Below are 20563 nucleotides of genomic sequence, written 5' to 3'. Positions count from 1 at the left end.
GTCGGAGGTGGGTTTCGCGGAGGGCGATTCCGGGGAACAGAGTCAGAGGCGACACATTTAAGTAACAAGACAATTCAAAGTGCAGTAAAAGAACAGAACAAAGAAAAACACACACCCCACCTGAAAAGAATAAATATAAATGAACACCACAAAAAAAAATTTTAGGCAGCCGATGGATACTGAGTGCTGCATGGTCACCTTTTCTGCGCTCTGGGGTTGGAGAGCTGTCTTTCTGCACCAGGAGGCGGGTGTAGCCTCTTTCCCCTGCAGGGTATGGCAGAATGTAAAGCTCAGAGTCTAAAGCGGTATATAGGCCAGTCATCATCATTGGCCAGGAAATATTTGATCCCTGAAAATGCGTTTCCTCCTAATTCTCCCTCATCCAAAGTCTTCCAACAGTTCCAAAGCATCCTCAGCATTACACATGAGTGTGTTTGACCGTTTACAGCAATAAATTGCTGCACACCTTTTCACAATAATCTTGTAATCTATGGAACAAGTCACACTTGTGATAATCGGGGAAAGTGATGGTAGAAAACCCTGATAAAATGTTCTGCGGTCTTTTAAGATTTAAGTTGGCTTATAGGCATTTTTATTTGATTTATTTAAAGGTCCTTTTTGTGGTTTTGAAGGCTTATGATGAAGTTAATCTATGATTAAAGTCTGATATGGAGTGAAATTGAACGTCTGAGATGAATCATGACGCAGTTTGGCTGCAACTCACCACTTTACCATCTGTGTCGCCAATTTCCTCCGTCTCCAAAATGAGCGTCAGCCTGGGTCAGAGCTGCCCTGAGGACTGAACATTTTCCCCTCAAGTTTTTTTGTTATAGATCTGAATTTCGCGTGGAAAGGGGGATTCACACGTTTCAGGCAGCATTTTGTGCGTACGCAAGCTTTATAAAGGCGACCTCTGCTCCTTATTCTGCAGGCTGTAAAACCTGATAACCCTCCCTGTTCTTCCTGCTCTCAGACACACCTTGAAGCTGGTGGAGCAACATCTGCTGGAGGTGAAAGCTGATTGGCTGCAGCCTTTCTGCTCTGACACGTGATTCGTAGATCAAAGCTCAGAGCTGTTGCTGTTTTCAGGAAATGAAACTCACACAGTCACTGTGACCGAGAGGAGAAATGGAGCAGAACCAGCTGGACCGAGAAACCTTGTCCTGTTCGATCTGTCTGGATCTACTGAAGGATCCGGTGACTATTCCCTGTGGACACAGCTACTGTATGAAGTGTATTAAAAACTTCTGGGATGAAGAGGATCAGAAAGGAATCCACAGCTGCCCTCAGTGCAGGGAGACCTTCACACCGAGGCCCGTTCTGAAGAAAAGCACCATGTTAGCAGCTTTAGTGGAGCAGCTGAAGAAGACTGGACTCCAAGCTGCTCCTGCTGATCTCTGCTATGCTGGACCTGAAGATGTGGCCTGTGATTTCTGCTCTGGAAGAAAACTGAAAGCCATCAAGTCCTGTTTAGTCTGTCTGGCCTCTTTCTGTGAGAAACATCTTCAACCTCATTATGATTCAGCTGCATTTAAGAAACACAAGCTGGTGGAGCCCTCCAAGAACCTCCAGGAGAACATCTGCTCTCGTCATGATGAGGTGATGAAGATGTTCTGTCGTACTGATCAGAAGTGTATCTGTAGTCTCTGTTTAATGGATGAACATAAAGGCCACGACACAGTGTCAGCTGCAGCAGAAAGGACTGAGAGGCAGAGAGAGCTGGAGGTGAGACGAGAAAACATCCAGCAGAGAATCCAGGACAGAGAGAAAGATGTGAAGCTGCTTCAACAGGAGCTGGAGGCCATCAAGCACTCTGCTGATAAAACAGTGGAGGACAGTGAGAAGATCTTCACTCAGCTGATCCGTCTCATCCAGAAAAGAAGCTCTGATGTGAAGCAGCAGATCAGATCCCAGCAGGAAACTGAAGGGAGTCGAGTCAAAGAGCTTCAGGAGAAGCTGGAGCAGGAGATCACTGAGCTGAAGAGGAAAGACGCTGAGCTGAAGCAGCTCTCAGACACAGAGGATCACAACCAGTTTCTCCACAACTACCCCTCACTGTCAGCACTCAGTGAGTCTACACACTCATCCAGCATCAAGATCCGTCCTCTGAGCTACTTTGAGGATGTGACAGCAGCTGTGTCAGAGCTCAGAGATCAACTACAGGACATCCTGAGAGACGCATGGACAAACATCTCACTGAGACTCACTGAGGTGGATGTTTTACTGTCAGAACCAGAACCAAAGAGCAGAGCTGGATTCTTGAGATATTCATGTGAAATCACACTGGATCCAAACACAGCAAACAGTCGTCTGTTACTATCAGAGGGGAACAGGAAGGTGACATTTATGGATCAACCTCAGTCTGATTCTAGTCATCCAGACAGATTCACTGATTATTATCAGGTTCTGAGTAGAGAGAGTCTGACTGGACGTTGTTACTGGGAGGTGGAGTGGGGAGGAATAGTTTATGTAGCAGTCGCATACAAGAATATCAGCAGAGCAGGAGGAGGGAATGAATGTGGATTTGGATATAATGAAAAATCTTGGGCTTTATTTTGTTCCCAAGGAGGTTATAAATTTTTTCACAACAGCATCTGGACCTCCATCTCAGGTCCTGGTTCCTCCAGAGTAGGAGTGTACCTGGATCACAGAGCAGGTATTCTGTCCTTCTACAGCGTCTCTGAAACCATGACTCTCCTCCACAGAGTCCAGACCACCTTCACTCAGCCGCTACATGCTGGAGTTTATGTTTATTATGGAGGTTCTGCTGAGTTCTGTAAACCCAAATAGACAGAATCCACTGAAGGTTCAGTGAGTTTGATTCTGGTTTTTAAATCTCCAGCAGATTATTTTCTTGATCGTTGTTGTTTTATGTCTAAACTGCACAGAAATCAATAGTCAGAGATTGTCAGCACTTGTTTTCCTTCAGAATTGATGTTCTGGTTCTGTTGGGTTTGTTCATTTCTCAACATTGTTTTCTAAACCAGCTGATCAGCACCAGAATATTTGCTGTTTCTCCTCCTTGTTGCTTTTAGCAGCAAAAACTGTGAACTCAGCAATAAAATGTCAAATGATTCCCCAGGTTTAAAAAGTGGAACCAGTTCTTTGATCCGGTTCTGGTTTGGACCCGTTTTGTTGAGTCCAGACACACATGAGACAACAGATAACATCTAATATTGTAAATTTCTCATCTGAGAATTATCATATTTTGAATGTTTTACTATGTTTAACCATTCATTTAAAACATCTTTAAGGTAAATAACCTCAAAACAACAAAATCACCACAACTCTAATTAGTATTTCAGTAAAAATTACAATGCAGCTGTACAATATAGTTTTATTTTAAACTTAAAATTTACAGGATGTGTTTAGCAGCAAAATCTGTGATTAAGATATATAATGTGAATTTATGGTGTTTCTTTGAATGAGGCGTTACAGATTTATACCACAATTATGACCTAAATCTAATATTTTTGATGAAAATGAACGTGTTTTCAATAAATAAAGACTTTAAGTATTAAAGTGAGACATTGTTTCTGTCCACTGATAAAACTCTGGGCCCGTTCCTACTCCAATATTACCACGGCCCGTCTCACCCATCTGGTTCGATGACTTGGCAGCAAGAGAGGACAGAAATAATCAAAGGCAGAAACAGTTAAAACATATTTTTATTACAATTTGGAATTCCAAATGGGAGACAACTTACAAGTTTTATCAACGACACGGATAGCCCAATCTAATTCCGAAGTATCTTCCATGAATTGTAAGTTGTGTCTGTCCGTTTACCCTGGGAACGGACTTTTATCACACACACGGCTCCAGAAAGGGGGCTGGACTAACCCCCCTTTCTGGAGACATTCAGTCTGCCACAGACATGTGCTTTCTGACACTCGGCCATTAAATGCAATCTATTTAAAGCTTTTAAAAAAACATTATCTGTTCTACAAGGCTCTCGTAAATTTCTCGTTCAGTCCTGCAGCTGGCACCATTACTGAAGTCTGAATGTAACCATTGTATTCAATATTTACATATTTTTGTGGTGTCATAACCTCCTTGTTTTCCCAGTTTCACGTGCTGCTTCCTGTCAGACAGGAAGTCTGTGATCCACCTGCAGGTGGAGTCGGGCACATTCAGCTGGGAGAGCTTCTCCTGAAGCAGAGCTGGGATGATTGTGTTGAAGGCAGAGCTGAAATCCACAAACAGGATCCTGGTGTAGGTTCCTGCAGAGTCCAGGTGCTGGAGGCAGTGGCGGCTGGTGCTAAAAAAACTGAGGGGGGCGCACACAAACAAACAAATGAAAAACAAACAAAGCAAATCTTAAAAAATAGCACTATTTGAACATGAATTTTGCCCTCCTTTCCTTCTGCCCAGCAAATTTCTCAATTATATTCTTAATTGTTAAAGTCAGTCATCTCTGTGACTAGTCTTTTCTCCATTGACAACATGGCCAATGCATTCAGCCTGTCCTGAGTCATTGAGTTTCTCAGAAAAGTCTTGATTCTTCTCAGAGTTGAAAAGCACCTTTCAGCTTCTGCTGTGGTCATGGGTGTGGTGATGAGGATCTTCAAGAGCGTGACAGTTTCTGAAAAGACTTCTTCTAGATTGTTTTCCTGATTTTAATAACATTTGCTGCCATTTTTAAAGGCTGTGTTATGAAATGTGTTACAGCATTTTTGTGGGACAAGATTATACAAAATTCAGTAACCAAATGTTTTATTCCCCATTACCCATAAACTTCAGTACAACTTAAATAATAAAATATCTTGCTGACAAACATTATATTATCAACATACCTACACAGCATAGACACAACTAAAGGTATTTCTAACTACAACGCACATCTTCCTAATATATTAAATAACATTACTATAAACCAGTGTAACAGTGATTTTCCACAACAACTCACCTCTGCAGCAATCCTTTCATGGTCTTCTACACTGAGTGTCCGACGCTTCTTCACTGGCTGACTACTACCTACACTGCTTTGTCCAACCATGGAGTGGAGAGATCACTTGCCTGCTGCTGAATTTGTAAATTAAGACGACCCGGTCCAAGCTCCTTTATCCTGTTTTTTTTCTTCAAGTGAACGCTTTGTAAAAGCATTTTTTTGTAAAGACAAAACAGAATTTTCTCTCATTTTGAAACTACTCAACTTTGCAAGCGTAAACGTGAATCAACCTAATGAACTGCAGCTGAGCTGAGTCGAATCAGGGATTGTCCAATCACACAATGTTTTTAAAAAAATTAGCCAGTACTGACACTCTACCAGTAATGACGCAACAGAATGGGTGTGTCCGGGACACAGAGCGCTGCGCCCTGTGCAAAAACCCTAGATAACCAATTAAAAGTCAGCCTCAGATCACGTGCTTGCCCAAGTTGACGCGGCTACATTCATTCTCATTAGACCGGCGCCCTGCACATAGGAAAGGAGGAAGTGTGCACAATGTGAGCAATTAAATAGAATTATGTATTTACTATTTTAATAAATTCTAACATGTCTATTGGACACACAGTATGAATAAATACATTTCTAAGTACTTTGCAGTTCAGAAATCATTTATTATCTAAACGATTTAAAGGGGGCGGCGCCCGAGCGCCCCCTACTGGCCAGCCGCCACTGGTTGGAGGATGTGGTGAAGGGCCAGGTTGACAGCGTTGTCTGCAGACCTGTTGGCTCTGTAGGCAAACTGTAGGGGGTTCAAGAGGGGGTCGGTGATTTCTTTCAGGTGTGAAAGCACGAGGCGCTCAAAGGACTTCATAACCACAGAGGTCAGAGCGGCGGGTCATATACCTCATGCACCTTTTCCTCCTTTTGGCACCTTCTTTTGATCATTGAGCCGATGTGACACGTGAATTTCTCCACTGTGAGATCAATAAAGTCTCTTATCTTATCTTTCCTCCACACATGTGACCACAACATTCCTCCTGTGAGCCAGGCTAACGATGAGCCTAACGACTCTTCATTGTGGGGGCGACCAGTTCCAGGTGAATCTAAGCTCTAAAAAGGCCTCGTCTGCAGGTCTATAAAGCTTGGAACTCCAGGATGGGAAACAGAACGCCTTCAGCTTCAGAAAAGAAATCCAGTTTTATTTTTTTTAACCTTTTTTTGGATTAATCATGACCAGGATGACTGAGAATCTTCACCACCACACCATATATTTCACATCATACCCATAAACTTAAAATAATCTATAAGGACTTCCTGTTCAGGGTAGAAGTAGACCAGCTATGTCACTAGAAATGCACGGTATATCTGCCGTAAAATCAGAAGCTAGCTGAATATTTCAATACCCGTTGTATATTTATCAGTTACAGATTATTTCCACCTTCATAATGACATTACACTGATCTAAATTGGATGCTTTTTCAACAGATTGTGTTTCGATAGTCTGTTTCACTCAAGATAATACAATTTATTTTTATATTAGCAAATAATCAATAGCAAAAGAACATTCTTGAATCATAAACTTTTAAAAGAGAAAATAAATTAAATTAGTTTCTTTTTGTACATACTTACATGATACGAGTTGTTAATGGAAAAATAAACGGAGATAAAGGCTGCGCCTGTGTGATCGTGAGCACAGACATGTATACGTAGACGCCCCGTCGTCGGGTGAGAGGCGTGCCGACAGAGCGGCCATCTTAGGTCAGACCAAGCTGCGCTCAGAGAGAATACACGTGAAAGTGGTACTTTCCACAGGAAAGTGGTACTTTATGTTTTCAGACACTCTGAATCCGGTGAATTCTCTTCCGATTTCCAGATGAATCAACTGACTGAAAACGTCACCCCTTTAGGGGCTACATGGGACCAATTGATTGAATTAAATTTTTGTCTTAATAAATAATTTCGATTTTCTATTGAAAGTAAGCAAACTTCCAGAGCTACGTCTCAGGAAGCCCGACTTTTACTCCTCTTATGGGTGCGCAAATAAAAGGACACTAGGAACCAGATCCTGGGGAATTACCTTCCATAAGTAAGATTGTCTGATAGATAATCCTCATGCTTTACAGCTACAATTTTTCCCACATAAACACAATATTATGCTAATGGGTAGCAGGGATGGAAGCAGAGAAAAGTACATTAAACACCCTGATTTCTAAAATATCTGACTGAGTATATATATATATATATATATATATATATATATATATATATATATATATATATATATATATATATATATGTGTGTGTGTATGTATGTATGTATACAAACAAACAAACAAGATGGTGTTTGTTTGTTTGTCTCTTAAGTTAGTTTTCTTTAAAAAAAAATTCTGGACACCTCTTCAGCTGAGATGGCGTGGGACAGGGGCAAAAACTGGGGTTGGATGCTTTCTGCATTCATCTGCCTGAACATCCTGATCCTGGGTTGCGCCTTTGTCAGCGCGGGCACTTCAGAGATTGTCAAAATCAGCAGCCTGGACCTGCAGAGTTTCCTCATCTTCCTCTTTCTGCTCACCTCGATCTGGATGGTCTATTTCACCTACAATTCCAGGGCAGGAAATGTTTCTGTCTTCAAGGATAGACATGCGGGACCCATTTGGCTCAGAGGTAAAGTACAATTTTAACAATTAAACAACTAATGTAAGGAGTTTTATTTGGACAAATCGATAATTGTCTGCTTCTCTAAATGTTGGTTGTCCTTCAGGTGGACTTCTGCTCTTTGGAATCCTCAGTATCATCATGGACATCTTTAAGATAGTCAGCTATGTGGGGTACCTCCACTGTGATTCAGCCATTAAAGTTGCATTCCCTGTGGTGCAAGTTGTCTTTGTTCTCGTACAGGTAGAAATCAAATATTTTCTAATGTTCTTCAGTCCTGATGTTTGAAAAGTATTGATATTTTGCATATTGCACTTGTAGACATACTTTTTCTGGATCCATTCAAGGGACTGTGTGCAGGTCCAAAAGAACCTTTCACGGTAAGCTTTTAAGGTGTATGCATATTATCTGCCAACGTTCTGTCCCCAAACACATGGAATAGCCTAAGAGAAATAAAAGTTCAAGTTGTGCCTTCCAAACCAACATTTACAAATGGGGTCCAGAGGAATATAGGAAACGGCCTAAAAATTGGATCTCAGGTCTCATTGTGGTCAAATGTCAGTTGAATTAATACTGTATGTGGGAAATCAACACAACTTGGGGGATAAGGTGAGTTTAGCACCGCTGTGGTGATAAAAAATACACATTGAAGACACAAGTAAGGCCTCTATGGCGTGCCCATGTGGTTTTGCCAATGCTGGTTTATGTGCCTCACCCAAATGGGCCTTTACAAGAAGCTCATCCTAGTCCAGTAGCCCACTTAATAACCTTTTGTTTAACAGCTATTTTTGCGAGACAGATTCTTTGCCTTTGTTTTGTAATAATTAAAAATGGGCTGATCAAGTTATATCTGGGTGATTTTGATTGATTGTGAAGTCGTTGCTTATTTGTCTGAGGATTATAACATAAAAAAAAAGAAAACTGCTTTAGGTGCCCTAATAGAAGCAGTGGGTTTCAAACAGTATATGAAAGGAGTACATTAAATACCTCATTTATGCATAAATCAACTATTTAAACATCATAGTATTTTTTAGAAAATACTAAATAAAGTATATTAAAATGCTCACTGTTTGGTGTTACATTAATTAAATATTGATTGATTCAGGTTTTTCTGTATGTGACCTACAGATTGCCAGTCAATCTCAGTCAAAGGAAAACTTAGCAGATGGGTTGGTGCGACTCAGCTTGATCATTGTTAATCTTTTCCCTTTTTTCATATTTTAGCTGCGGACTGATGCTCACCCTCTCCACAAACCTTGTTTTATGGATGACTGAAGTTACAGAGGAGTCCCTTCACCAAACAATTTCTCCTGAGTTCTCAACCGACCACGCTAAGCTCTCACGACGGCAGCAGTACATCAAGAGCGGTAGGCTCAGCAAATGAAAGCTGATTTTTTGCAGTCAATATGCAGAAACAATGGAACACTTTTATATCGTGTTATGTGATTTGTGGTCTTACAGCCAGTTATGGAGATGACCAGTGTACGTGCAGCCACACTTCCTGTGACATCTTCAAGGATGCCTATTACTACCTGTACCCCTTCAACATCGAGTACAGCCTCTTTGCCTCCACCATGGCGTTCGTCATGTGGAAGAATGTGGGCCGAGCGGCGCCCGAAAGCAACCACCACCACCACCACGCCAGATTCAACCTCAAGGATGTGGTCATTGGCCTCGTTTTGGGCATCCTCCTCGTGGCAGCAGGCATTGCGACCTTCGTTGTGTATGAAATCGATATGAAAACTAATTTCTCTGACAAAGAAAGCCATGACACAGCATTGATGATGCACTTTGTCATGAACATAGTCATTGCGACCACGATGTGTGTCTGCACCATCGTCGGAAGCGCTATCTTCATGGTGGACCACAGGGAGCACATCTCGGAGAAGAACCCCACCCAGAGTCTGGACGTGGGGCTGCTGGTGGGTGCCTCACTGGGGAAATTCATTGTTAGTTATTTCTCCATTATTGCCATGGTTGCAACTGGGGCCAAGGGCCACCTGAACAGGCTCAACTTGAGTTGGGGCATACTGATGGTACTCCAGCTCGGCCTACAGAACTTTTTCATAATTGTGGGCCTGCACCGGGAGCCCTTTCATGAGGCTGAGCCTGACACGGTGGTTGCAAATCCATATGCGGCGGAGTCCAGCAAAGATGGAAGCGGATTACAAGTTAGAGACTTAGACCAAAAATCCAACCCTGACACTGAAGCACGTGGCAACAGTAAGGCAGCAGAAGACAGACACAAACAGCTGTGGAAGAGGCGAGTGTTGAGAGAGGTCTGCGCGTTCCTGCTACTGGGTAACGTCATTGTAAGTATCTTTCTCCCGTTCTCTCTCACATTCAGAGCAGCCAACTTCCCGGACGCTAAGCCTCTTCTTTTTGTATTTCACAGCTGTGGATCATGCCAGCCTTTGGTGCTCGTCCCCAGTTTGATCACGACACTGAAACACAGTTCTACCAGTTCAGCATGTGGGCTGCTGTTGTGAACGTGGGCCTTCCTTTTGGCATCTTTTACCGAATGCACTCCGTTGCCAGTTTATTTGAAGTCTACCAGAAGTTGTAAATAAACACATGGAAAAGAGTGTACAGAAAGTTGTAAACTGGCATTTCTAACTGTTTTGTGGAGCCTTTTTTGATTTGCATTTTTTGTCAAGGAGAAACTGAATAACTTGTTTTATTTTTTTCTATTTTTTATTTAGTAGTATGTTTATGCAACAATGTTAATATATTAAAACTTTATTTTTGCAATTTAAATGTCTTGTAAAGCTTATCTTGTGCAATCCAGTTTACACAGTAATATCTGTTTGCAAGCAATAAAAAAGAGGAATCTAAGTCCAAGCCAATGTTATTATTATTATTATTATTATTATTATTATTATTATTATTATTATTATTATTATTATTATTATTATTATTATTATTATCATCATAAATTGCAGTTGACTTTGCTGCCCTTAGGCTAATGTAAAGCAATACATTTGTCAGAGACCATGTTTTGGTGTTAGTGCACAATTAACAACAATGGTTTCCCATTATTAGTTCTAAAATTAATAAATAAATGTATATACATAATTGACCCAGATTTAATAACGTGAATTTTAGTTTTGAAAAATCATCCAGTTGGTCCCAAAATAATGTAACTAGGTGTTATATAAAAACTAAAGTCATAGAATAGAAAATATCTCATTCATCTTAAATCTTATGCTTTCTAAAGGAACAAACGGGTATGTGCTTAACGGAGCCCCCTGGTGGTACAAAAGTGTCACTATAATACCCAAAGAGCAAGCTTGAAAAACTGGGCTCACAAAACCTTTACGTTCATAATCTATAAAAGAATAATGGAAACTGTTGCCAGCAATGGCGGATTTAAGAAAACAATATAAACCTATAGAAAAAACTAAAGAATGACATTGTTAGGACTCAGCAGGCAACGCCAGTCAGGCCTCTGCTGGCTCTGACCCCTTTGAGTAAGGAATGACCGCAGCGCTGTGTGTGACGGCCCTACTGCACGTCATTACCGGATGTGACGTCATCCTCCCATTGTTTTGTTTTATTCTTATTTCCATTATTTTTTATTAAACAAAGCATACATTGCAAAGTCTTGCAGAGGTACACAACAACTGCAAAACTGCAATAACGGAGGAAAGAACACAATAATAACGGATTACAGTAGGGTGACCACGCGTCTGGCTTAAGGCAGACAGTCTGAGTTTTGAATGCCCCACACACATATTTGTCTTTCGTTTTGAGGCACTAGGCTTGAGAGCGTTTTTTTGTTTTCCCAAAGGGAATAACTGCGGAGACAACCAGCAACAATCACGCCCCTATTGGAACGCCCACACTGTCGGACCTCCCAGAGGGGCGTGTGTGGGCATGTTGTTAGTGCAAATGCTTATTGGTTCGTTTATTTACCAACCTCAATCCTAATTTTTTTTCCTTCCATTTTCTTCATTGTCACTGGATTTGCCTTCTGTCGTTTTTCTGCTGATTTCCCTGAACACCTTTTTTACTTGTCCTATCGCAAGTACATTCTGGAGAGACATCAAAGAAGGATTATGTTGAAAATAACTAAATATTCTACAGTTTTCAATCACCCATCATGTGTACTATGTTGATGGTGTTGATAATGAAACGTCTGATGTGGTAAATATTGTTTTCTTGCTAGCTAAGTATTACATACACTGTTGTTTACTGAAAAAATATATATGCACATTTCCATCTACTTAAGCATAGTTACTTTAGCACAATTGTTTTATGTTAGCAGGGTAGGACCTGAAACAATTGCGTCAAAGTAACTAAATATGCCCAAGTAGTTGCAAATGATGCATGAAATCTTTAAGTGGAAAGACTCTCTTCCATGCTTCCCTGTCTCCCACACTCCCTGTTGCCTTTTACGTCATAACACTGCCCATGCTCCACCCTGTACAGCCTGTAGCCTAAACAAACATCTTAAACCATTCTCCTGCCTCATGAGTGTGTTCTGCACGTTGGCCAAATACCAAAACACCATGACAGACATTATGACAATATTATGACTGAATAATACTCTACCTGTATCGATGTCATTACATTTATTGTAACAGTTATGGCACAACTGTTCCACTAAGTTACTTTTAATTATAAAATGACTTATATGGATCATGCCAACACTTTTTTTCATAAACCGATGTTACGTTAGTGGCTTATTTTCAAAGGCAACACATGGCTGAAACTATAGTACACATTTAGATTTAACTCAGGCAAACTGACGGCCACTCTTTCTCTGGGTCCTTCCATGCCACCAGGTAAAATCCTGCGTCAGAAATGCATCAACTGGTGATTTTCTTTTAATTTTTATATTTCTTTGGCACATATAGGAGGTTATTGCATGATTCAGTCACATGTCCGTTAATATCTAAAATAGACAAAAATGCGTGCTTAGAGTCGGCAGCAAGATTCTTGTTAAGCTTTCTGGTGGATTTTGTTGTGTGTTCTATTTTCCAGGACTCTCAAGAGTCTCCTTTTTTTTGGCGAGGAGGATGAAAGCTTTAGGCTAAAATGATCTAATATTAGGTTAAATTTTTTGTATGTGTACTTGCTGCTCAGTGAGGAAAATTGGGCATTTTAATTGTAACGTGAGGACATTGATGTAACCCTTTCTTTTTGGTCCCCGCATTTTTTGGGCTAGAGTTAAGAGTTAGGATTAAGGTGTCAGTTAGGTTTAGGGTAGGATTAGGTTTATACTGGAAAAGGTTAGGTTTAGGGTTAAGGTCAGAGTAAGTTCATAGATAGGATTGAAAATGAAAGGAAGTCAAGTCACAATCCTCAGTAAGTATTTAAACCAAGGATGTGTGTGTGTGTTTACACCCTGTCATTACATTATCATTACCAAGCGGATCTTTGAAACATAAAATTTAACGGATGTTCCAGACACCCTTTGGCATCCTTCTTCCACCTCTTCATCCGGACATGCACCATCTTTGTTTATTTACTATGTGAATTTCTCAGTTTTGGCTTTATTGTCTGCATGGTCACCATCATCCTTTTGCTGTTGTGCGATTTCTGGACTGTGAAGGTTAGTAAAATAATACTTAGTAATAGGGTTTGTGGTTATTTTTATTTGTTTATAAAACAAACCTACATGGAATTAATAGTAACAAACACATTAACTAAACCAGGCGTGGAATTTTCATAGAAAAAATTTCAAAGAGGTATGAGAAATAGCGTTCTTATATTTACTTGGAATATTGTCCAACATATTCTGACCCTCTTTGTTTTTCTTCTCCTAAAAAGGCAACGAAGGAAACAGAAAACCTGAAACTGAACAGGAAACCTTCAGACAAAAACAGTTTCAGAATAGAAGGGATCTATTATATTCGCTTGATAAGGTAGAGGGTCTTCTTTTTGTTCCTTCACATGTGGTGGTTCTGAGGAAATTCAGTGTTAGATTATAATGAGGGTAAAAATGAAAGCTTAAGCGTGTTTTTGTAAAAAAATATTTGGTAGCTTGAGGACGTGTAAATGTAAAACTGAATAAATATAAAAATGTTTTTTGACCAAACTGTATGTTTCTTTGTGAAAGTTTATTATAGTTTGCTATATGATCAATTCTGATACATTTATAACTATGAAAATAAAATAATTATCTACAAATAGCATTTTTGAGAATGTTTGTTTTGTTTTTCGGTTTGTCCAAAAAATGTGTCAAATATGTACTTATTTTAGAATATTTCAGCTAGGGGCTCTTTTAGTAATAACATTGGATAAATCTAATTTAGTAGAAGGGGGAAGGGGACACTCCAGGTAAAAATTTGTCCACACGGTGGCAACAAACATCATGGTTAAAGTATTAACCATGTGTTAAATTATTTGGCAAATAAATGCACTTTAATATACCTAGCTTGATTATTATTGATAATCATAATAATTGATTATTAGTTATTGTATCTCCCCATTGCACCCCCTTAGTAATGAGGACTGCTCGTTACTAAGGGGGTGGAGCTGTTTCAGTTCAATTTGTATGTTATCTAAGCCATTACAAGGTCTTTGTTGGACAGTAGTATAAAGCTTGTAACTCCACATTACTCCAGACTTTTTGAATTGAGAAAGCTTCCAGGACACGAAGCTAAATATTTTCAAACTTTGGACAAAAGTCCAGTTGTTTTGTTTTTTGCTTTTTTGGAATGACCATTTTCACCAGCATCTAGTTGCTTTAGACCACGTTACATTCTTTCTTAGTACCAGAGACCAATCTATATGCTCCCTTGACCAAAATAATTTGCTTTTGTATCACATTCCTTTCACGATGATGAAGGGTCCCCACAATCCCTTCAGTTTCAGTAATGTCTTGGACAGCTCCTGACCCAGGTCGATCCATCCATTCATTATCTATACACGCTTATCCCTCATGGGATCGCGATGCGTGCTGGTGTCTATCTCCAGCTATCAATGGGCGAGAGGTGGGGTACACCCTTTGCGGGGTGTACTCCACCTCTCGCCTCTCGCCAGTCTATCACAGGGCAACATAGAGACAGACAGGACAAAGAGCCATCCACGCACTAAGGAGAACTTCGAGAGACCAATTAACCTAACAGTCATGGTTTTGGACTGTGGGAGGAAGCCGGAGTACCTGGAGAGAACCCACCCACGCACAGGGAGAACATGCAAACTCCATGCAGAAAGACCCAGGGTTGGAGTCAAACCCAGGACCTTCTTGCTGCAAGGCATAGTGCACTTATGGGAGGCCTAGTACCTATTTGCTTTGGTAAATTTAGGTAGTGACTTTTTTTGCCTCTGAAAAGCTGTGTATTTGTTTTGAATTTGTTTTACTATACCCTTCGATGTGAAGCTTGCAATTTGCTTATATTATTTACTGTATTTGTAGTTTTTAATAAAAAGTGGCCCTATACACGAGTACCTTGATGAAATAGTTGGAAATGCTTAAGTACTGACAAGTAACATGGTTTAAGACAACAGTGCTTTTAGCAAATAATCCTATTATAAGGATCTACATCTATTATTAATTTAGGGATCAAAGACAATTAGGTATTATCTGCTTGCTATGTTACTCCCAAAAAGTAAAATGGTGAAATCTGCAATCATAATGTAGAATATTAGAGGATTTGGCAGCAATGTATACCACATTAACAATAAAAGGTCTTATCCAGCTTATCTGCAAGCATCTGATAATGTTCACTTTCTGCCTGTTTGGTGTCATAAGCCTCCAGGAATCTGACCATCTTCAGGAGCCTTTGAGAGTCCTCAGACGCATCACGCCGTATGATGCTGATGTCACCTTTGGCTTCTGCAGAGATCAAAGTTACAGATAGAGTTGGTCACTCCATGGGACAAAATTCACTGAGAAAATGCTTCAGTCTCGATATGTGTACCCTGTTCCCCTGGCAACAAACCCAGACTCATCTCCATCCTCGTTTTCTTTGTGGTCTCTGGCATTTTGACGTTTTTACAGAAGCAGGCATAAAAGACAAACCCATCTTGAGCCACCTTTGTCAACCACTATTGACACCAGGATGCTTGTCACCATCAGGACTTAAGAAATTCAGAAATGGATTCCTGTGTCGCATTAAGATGATAATAGTTATTTGTCTTGCTTATCATTTTTATATGTTTTGCTCTATTTGCACAGTACAAATCGTTTTGTCTGTACCCCGACTCACAGCATCTACTGTCTTCAGGGAGCACGTTGGTGAGGATGTTTAGGAACAAGATGAAACTGAGCACCAACGTAACCTTGAACGAGTTGCGTTCAACACCTTGCAGTGGCAGAGCACCGCTGAATATATCAGCCAACACAATCAGTAAATTGGGCAAGAGTAATGTGATGAAGGGTTGCTATATCTTGATCTCCACATGCAAGTTTTTTTTAAGGGTTTTAATAAATCTTCCAATAATTTTGTTAGAACATGCTGAGAGTTCCTGCAAGCTACCAAAGAGCAATGGTTCTGGGTGTAATACTTTATGGGAACAGAATATATAAAATGTCAGCGTGAGCAGAAGGGAAAGGAGCTCTGAGTGCCTTAAAGTAAATCAAATAATCCTCATACTGAGATCGAGGCACATCAGTGAAGACGCTGTCAACGTCCTGCAGCGTACCAGAAAGAACCGCATTAATAAAAACTGTAAACTCAGTTTTTAAAGGAGAAGATTTAAATTGTAATTTTTAACAATCATATTATATCAAGTTAAATGTTCTTACATGCATTTCATTAACTTTACCTGATCACAATTAGTAAAAACAATAAATCACATGGCAGCAACCTGATGCATTTAAGCATCTAGCTCTGGTATTTACAGAAACAATAAGTAAGAATAACACCTAGTAGTTAAAATTTAGAACCGAACAGACACACAGCCTGTAGTTTCATAACGCTCCGTTGATTCTGGGAAACCCCACAGAATTTTTTTTCCACAGGACAAATTTATGATGTTGTATTCTGTTCTATTTCTGGGCCGCTTCTCTTACTGGCTTCCATGTTTGCAGGCAAATCTAATCTATGCTTTTATATTTAGACGAATTGATTAGTGCAACAGTGTTTTCACAGGTCTGCCTAAAAAGTGGATCAGACAGCTGCAGCTGATCCAGAACGCTGCTGCCCGCGTCCTCACTAAGACTAAGAAAGTAGAGCACATCACCCCAGTTCTAAAGTCCTTACACTGGCTCCCTGTATCCCAGAGAATAGACTTTAAAATCCTCTTGTTAGTCTATAAATCCCTGAATGGCTTAGCTCCTAAATACATCACAGAGTTGTTATCAGGGCACCAACCCTCCAGACCACTCAGGTCTTCTGGCTCCAGCCTGCTCTGCAGAACCAGAACCAGAACCAAACATGGAGAAGCAGCATTTAGTTCCTATGCTCCGCTTATCTGGAACAAGCTTCCAGAAAACTGTAAAAGTGCTGAAAGCCTGAGTTCCTTTAAATCAAGATAAAAAAAACACATCTGTTTAGGATTGCATTCAACTGTTCTAGTTAAACTAATTTACTGAAACATCATTAGTTAAACTTTGTAGTCCAGCAGTTTTTAAAATTATTCATATTTGGTTTCTGTTTCCATTTCCTATTTTTTATTTTGCTTATTTTTTCTAAATTTTTTCCAACTTGCTTTTATTCTGTTTTTATTGTCCTATATTTTAATCATGTCAAGCCCTTTGCATTATCTTTGTACTGAAATTTGCTACAAATAAAATTGCCTAGTGACCAGTTGGCAAGGCATTCTTATTTGAAGCACATTTAAGTAACAAGACAATTCAAAGTGCCGTAAAAGAACGGAACAAAGAAAAGCATACCCCCCCCCCCCCCCCCCCCCCAACCCAGAAATAAAAAAACTATTAAAATGAACCCTAACTCAAAAAACATTTTAGTCAGCTGATGGACGCTGAGTGCTGCATGGTCACCTTTTCTGTGCTCTGGGGTTGGGGAGCTGCCTTTCAGCACCTGGAGGCGGGTGTAGCCTCTTCTCCCTGCAGGTTATGGCAGAATGTAAAGCTCGGGTGTGTTTGACCGTTTACAGCAAATAATTGCTGCACACCTTTTCACAATAATCTGGTAATCTATGGAACCCGTCACCCTGTTAATAATTGGGGAAAGTGATGGTAGAAAACCCTGATAAAATTTTCTGCGGACTTTTAAGATTTAAGTTGGCTTATGGGTATTTTTATTTGATTTATTTAAAGATCCTTTTTGTGGTTTTGAAGGCTTATGATGAAGTTGATCTACGATTAAAGTCTGATATGGAGTGAAACTGAACGTCTGAGAGGAATCATGACGCAGTTTGGCTGCATTTCACCACTTTACCATCTGTGTCACCAATTTCCTACGTCAGCCTGGGTCAGAGCTGCCGTGAGGACCGAACATTTTCCCCTCAAGTTTTTTTTTTTTATAGATCTGAATTTTGCATGGAAAGGGATATTCAAACGTTTCAGGTCCATTTTGTGCGTATGCAAGCTTTATAAAGACGACCTCTGCTCCTTATTCTGCAGGCTGTAAAACCTGATAACCCTCCTTGTTCTTCCTGCTCTCAGACACACCTTGAAGCTGGTGGAGCAACATCTGCTGGAGGTGAAAGCTGATTGGCTGCAGCCTCTCTGCTCTGACACGTGATTCGTAGATCAGAGCTCAGAGCTGTTGCTGTTTTCAGGAAATGAAACTCACACAGTCACTGTGACCGAGAGGAGAAATGGAGCAGAACCAGCTGGACCGAGAAACCTTGTCCTGTTCGATCTGTCTGGATCTACTGAAGGATCCGGTGACTATTCCCTGTGGACACAGCTACTGTATGAAGTGTATTAAAAACTTCTGGGATGAAGAGGATCAGAAAGGAATCCACAGCTGCCCTCAGTGCAGGAAGACCTTCATACCGAGGCCTGAGCTGGGTAAAAACACCATGTTAGCAGCTTTAGTGGAGCAGCTGAAGAAGACTGGACTCCAAGCTGCTCCTGCTGATCTCTGCTATGCTGGACCTGAAGATGTGGCCTGTGATTTCTGCTCTGGAAGAAAACTGAAAGCCATCAAATCCTGTTTATTCTGTCTGGCCTCTTTCTGTGAGAAACACCTTCAGCCTCATTATGATTCAGCTGCATTTAAGAAGCACAAGCTGGTGGAGCCCTCCAAGAACCTCCAGGAGAACATCTGCTCTCATCATGATGAGGTGATGAAGATGTTCTGTCGTACTGATCAGAAGTGTATCTGTCTTATCTGTTTAATGGATGAACATAAAGGCCACGACACAGTGTCAGCTGCAGCAGAAAGGACTGAGAGGCAGAGAGAGCTGGAGGTGAGACGAGAAAACATCCAGCAGAGAATCCAGGACAGAGAGAAAGATGTGAAGCTGCTTCAACAGGAGCTGGAGGCCATCAAGCACTCTGCTGATAAAACAGTGGAGGACAGTGAGAAGATCTTCACTCAGCTGATCCGTCTCATCCAGAAAAGAAGCTCTGATGTGAAGCAGCAGATCAGATCCCAGCAGGAAACTGAAGGGAGTCGAGTCAAAGAGCTTCAGGAGAAGCTGGAGCAGGAGATCACTGAGCTGAAGAGGAAAGACGCTGAGCTGAAGCAGCTCTCAGACACAGAGGATCACAACCAGTTTCTCCACAACTACCCCTCACTGTCAGCACTCAGTGAGTCTACACACTCATCCAGCATCAAGATCCGTCCTCTGAGCTACTTTGAGGATGTGACAGCAGCTGTGTCAGAGCTCAGAGATCAACTACAGGACATCCTGAGAGACGCATGGACAAACATCTCACTGAGACTCACTGAGGTGGATGTTTCACTGTCAGAACCAGAACCAGAGAGCAGAGCTGGATTCTTGAGATATTCATGTGAAATCACACTGGATCCAAACACAGCAAACAGTTATCTGTTACTATCAGAGGGGAACAGGAAGGTGACATTTATGAATAAACCTCAGTCTTATTCTAGTCATCCAGACAGATTCACTGGTTGTTCTCAGGTTCTGAGTAGAGAGAGTCTGACTGGACGTTGTTACTGGGAGGTGGAGTGGAGAGAGGGAGTTTATGTAGCAGTCGCATACAAGAATATCAGCAGAGCAGGAAGTGGGAATGAATGTTTATTTGGAGCTAATGACAAATCTTGGACATTAGATTGTTACCAAGGAGGTTATGGATTTGGTCACAACAACATCTGGACCTCCATCTCAGGTCCTGGTTCCTCCAGAGTAGGAGTGTACCTGGATCACAGAGCAGGTATTCTGTCCTTCTACAGCGTCTCTGAAACCATGACTCTCCTCCACAGAGTCCAGACCACCTTCACTCAGCCGCTACATGCTGGAGTTTGTGTTGAAGGTTCTGCTGAGTTCTGTAAACCCAAATAGACAGAATCCACTGAAGGTTCAGTGAGTTTGATTCTGGTTTTTAAATCTCCAGCAGATTATTTTCTTGATGGTTGTTGTTTTATGTCTAAACTGCACAGAAATCAATAGTCAGAGATTGTCAGCACTTGTTTTCCTTCAGAATTGATGTTCTGGTTCTGTTGGGTTTGTTCATTTCTCAACATTGTTTTCTAAACCAGCTGATCAGCACCAGAATATTTGCTGTTTTTCCTCCTTGTTGCTTTTAGCAGCAAAAACTGTGAACTCAGCAATAAAATGTCAAATGATCCCCAGGTTTAAAAAGTGGAACCAGTTCTTTGATCCGGTTCTGGTTTGGATCCGTTTTGTTCAGTTTAGACACACATGAGACAACAGATATCATCTAATATTGTAAATTTCTCATCTGAGAATTATCATATTTTGAATGTTTTATTATGTTTGATCATTAATTTAAAACATCTTTTAGGTGAATAACATCAAAACTACAAAATCACCACAATTCTAATTAGTATTTCAGTAAAACTGACAATGCAGCTGTACAATATAGTTTTATTTGAAACTTAAAATTTACAGGATGTGTTTAGCAGCAAAATCTGTAATGAAGAGATATAATGTGAATTTATGGTGTTTTATTGAATGAAGTGTTACAGATTTATACCACAATTATGACCTAAATCTAATATTTGTGAT

At 40.5% G+C, this 20563-nt stretch overlaps 3 protein-coding genes across 4 annotated transcripts in view; all 3 read left to right on the top strand.

The window, feature by feature from the left end:
• Positions 1 to 20563, top strand: part of LOC118560330 (E3 ubiquitin/ISG15 ligase TRIM25-like) — a 75132-nt gene that overhangs the window by 14737 nt on the left and 39832 nt on the right. Inside the window, exon 2 of one of the 2 annotated variants that reach the window (XM_036131270.1) lies at positions 2807 to 3076. The exons of the other annotated variant lie outside the window; for it this stretch is intronic. The gene's annotated coding sequence lies outside the window, so the exon portion shown is untranslated. Of the gene's footprint in view, positions 1 to 2806; positions 3077 to 20563 lie in introns of those variants that run through there. 2 annotated transcript variants of the gene reach the window in all.
• LOC118560328 (tripartite motif-containing protein 16-like) lies at positions 1129 to 20091 on the top strand. The gene is made up of 2 exons (XM_036131267.1): positions 1129 to 2761; positions 19848 to 20091. Exons 1-2 carry the CDS (start codon positions 1129 to 1131, stop codon positions 19874 to 19876), a joined length of 1662 nt encoding a protein of 553 aa, XP_035987160.1. The 3' UTR covers positions 19877 to 20091.
• LOC118560337 (E3 ubiquitin/ISG15 ligase TRIM25-like) lies at positions 18221 to 20091 on the top strand. The gene has a single exon (XM_036131279.1). It carries the CDS (start codon positions 18221 to 18223, stop codon positions 19874 to 19876), a length of 1656 nt encoding a protein of 551 aa, XP_035987172.1. The 3' UTR covers positions 19877 to 20091.

This window comes from Fundulus heteroclitus, unplaced genomic scaffold (genome assembly GCF_011125445.2).
Source record: "Fundulus heteroclitus isolate FHET01 unplaced genomic scaffold, MU-UCD_Fhet_4.1 scaffold_42, whole genome shotgun sequence".
In the NCBI taxonomy this organism is placed as follows: domain Eukaryota; kingdom Metazoa; phylum Chordata; class Actinopteri; order Cyprinodontiformes; family Fundulidae; genus Fundulus; species Fundulus heteroclitus.
This window is presented reverse-complemented; position numbering and strand designations above follow the sequence as displayed.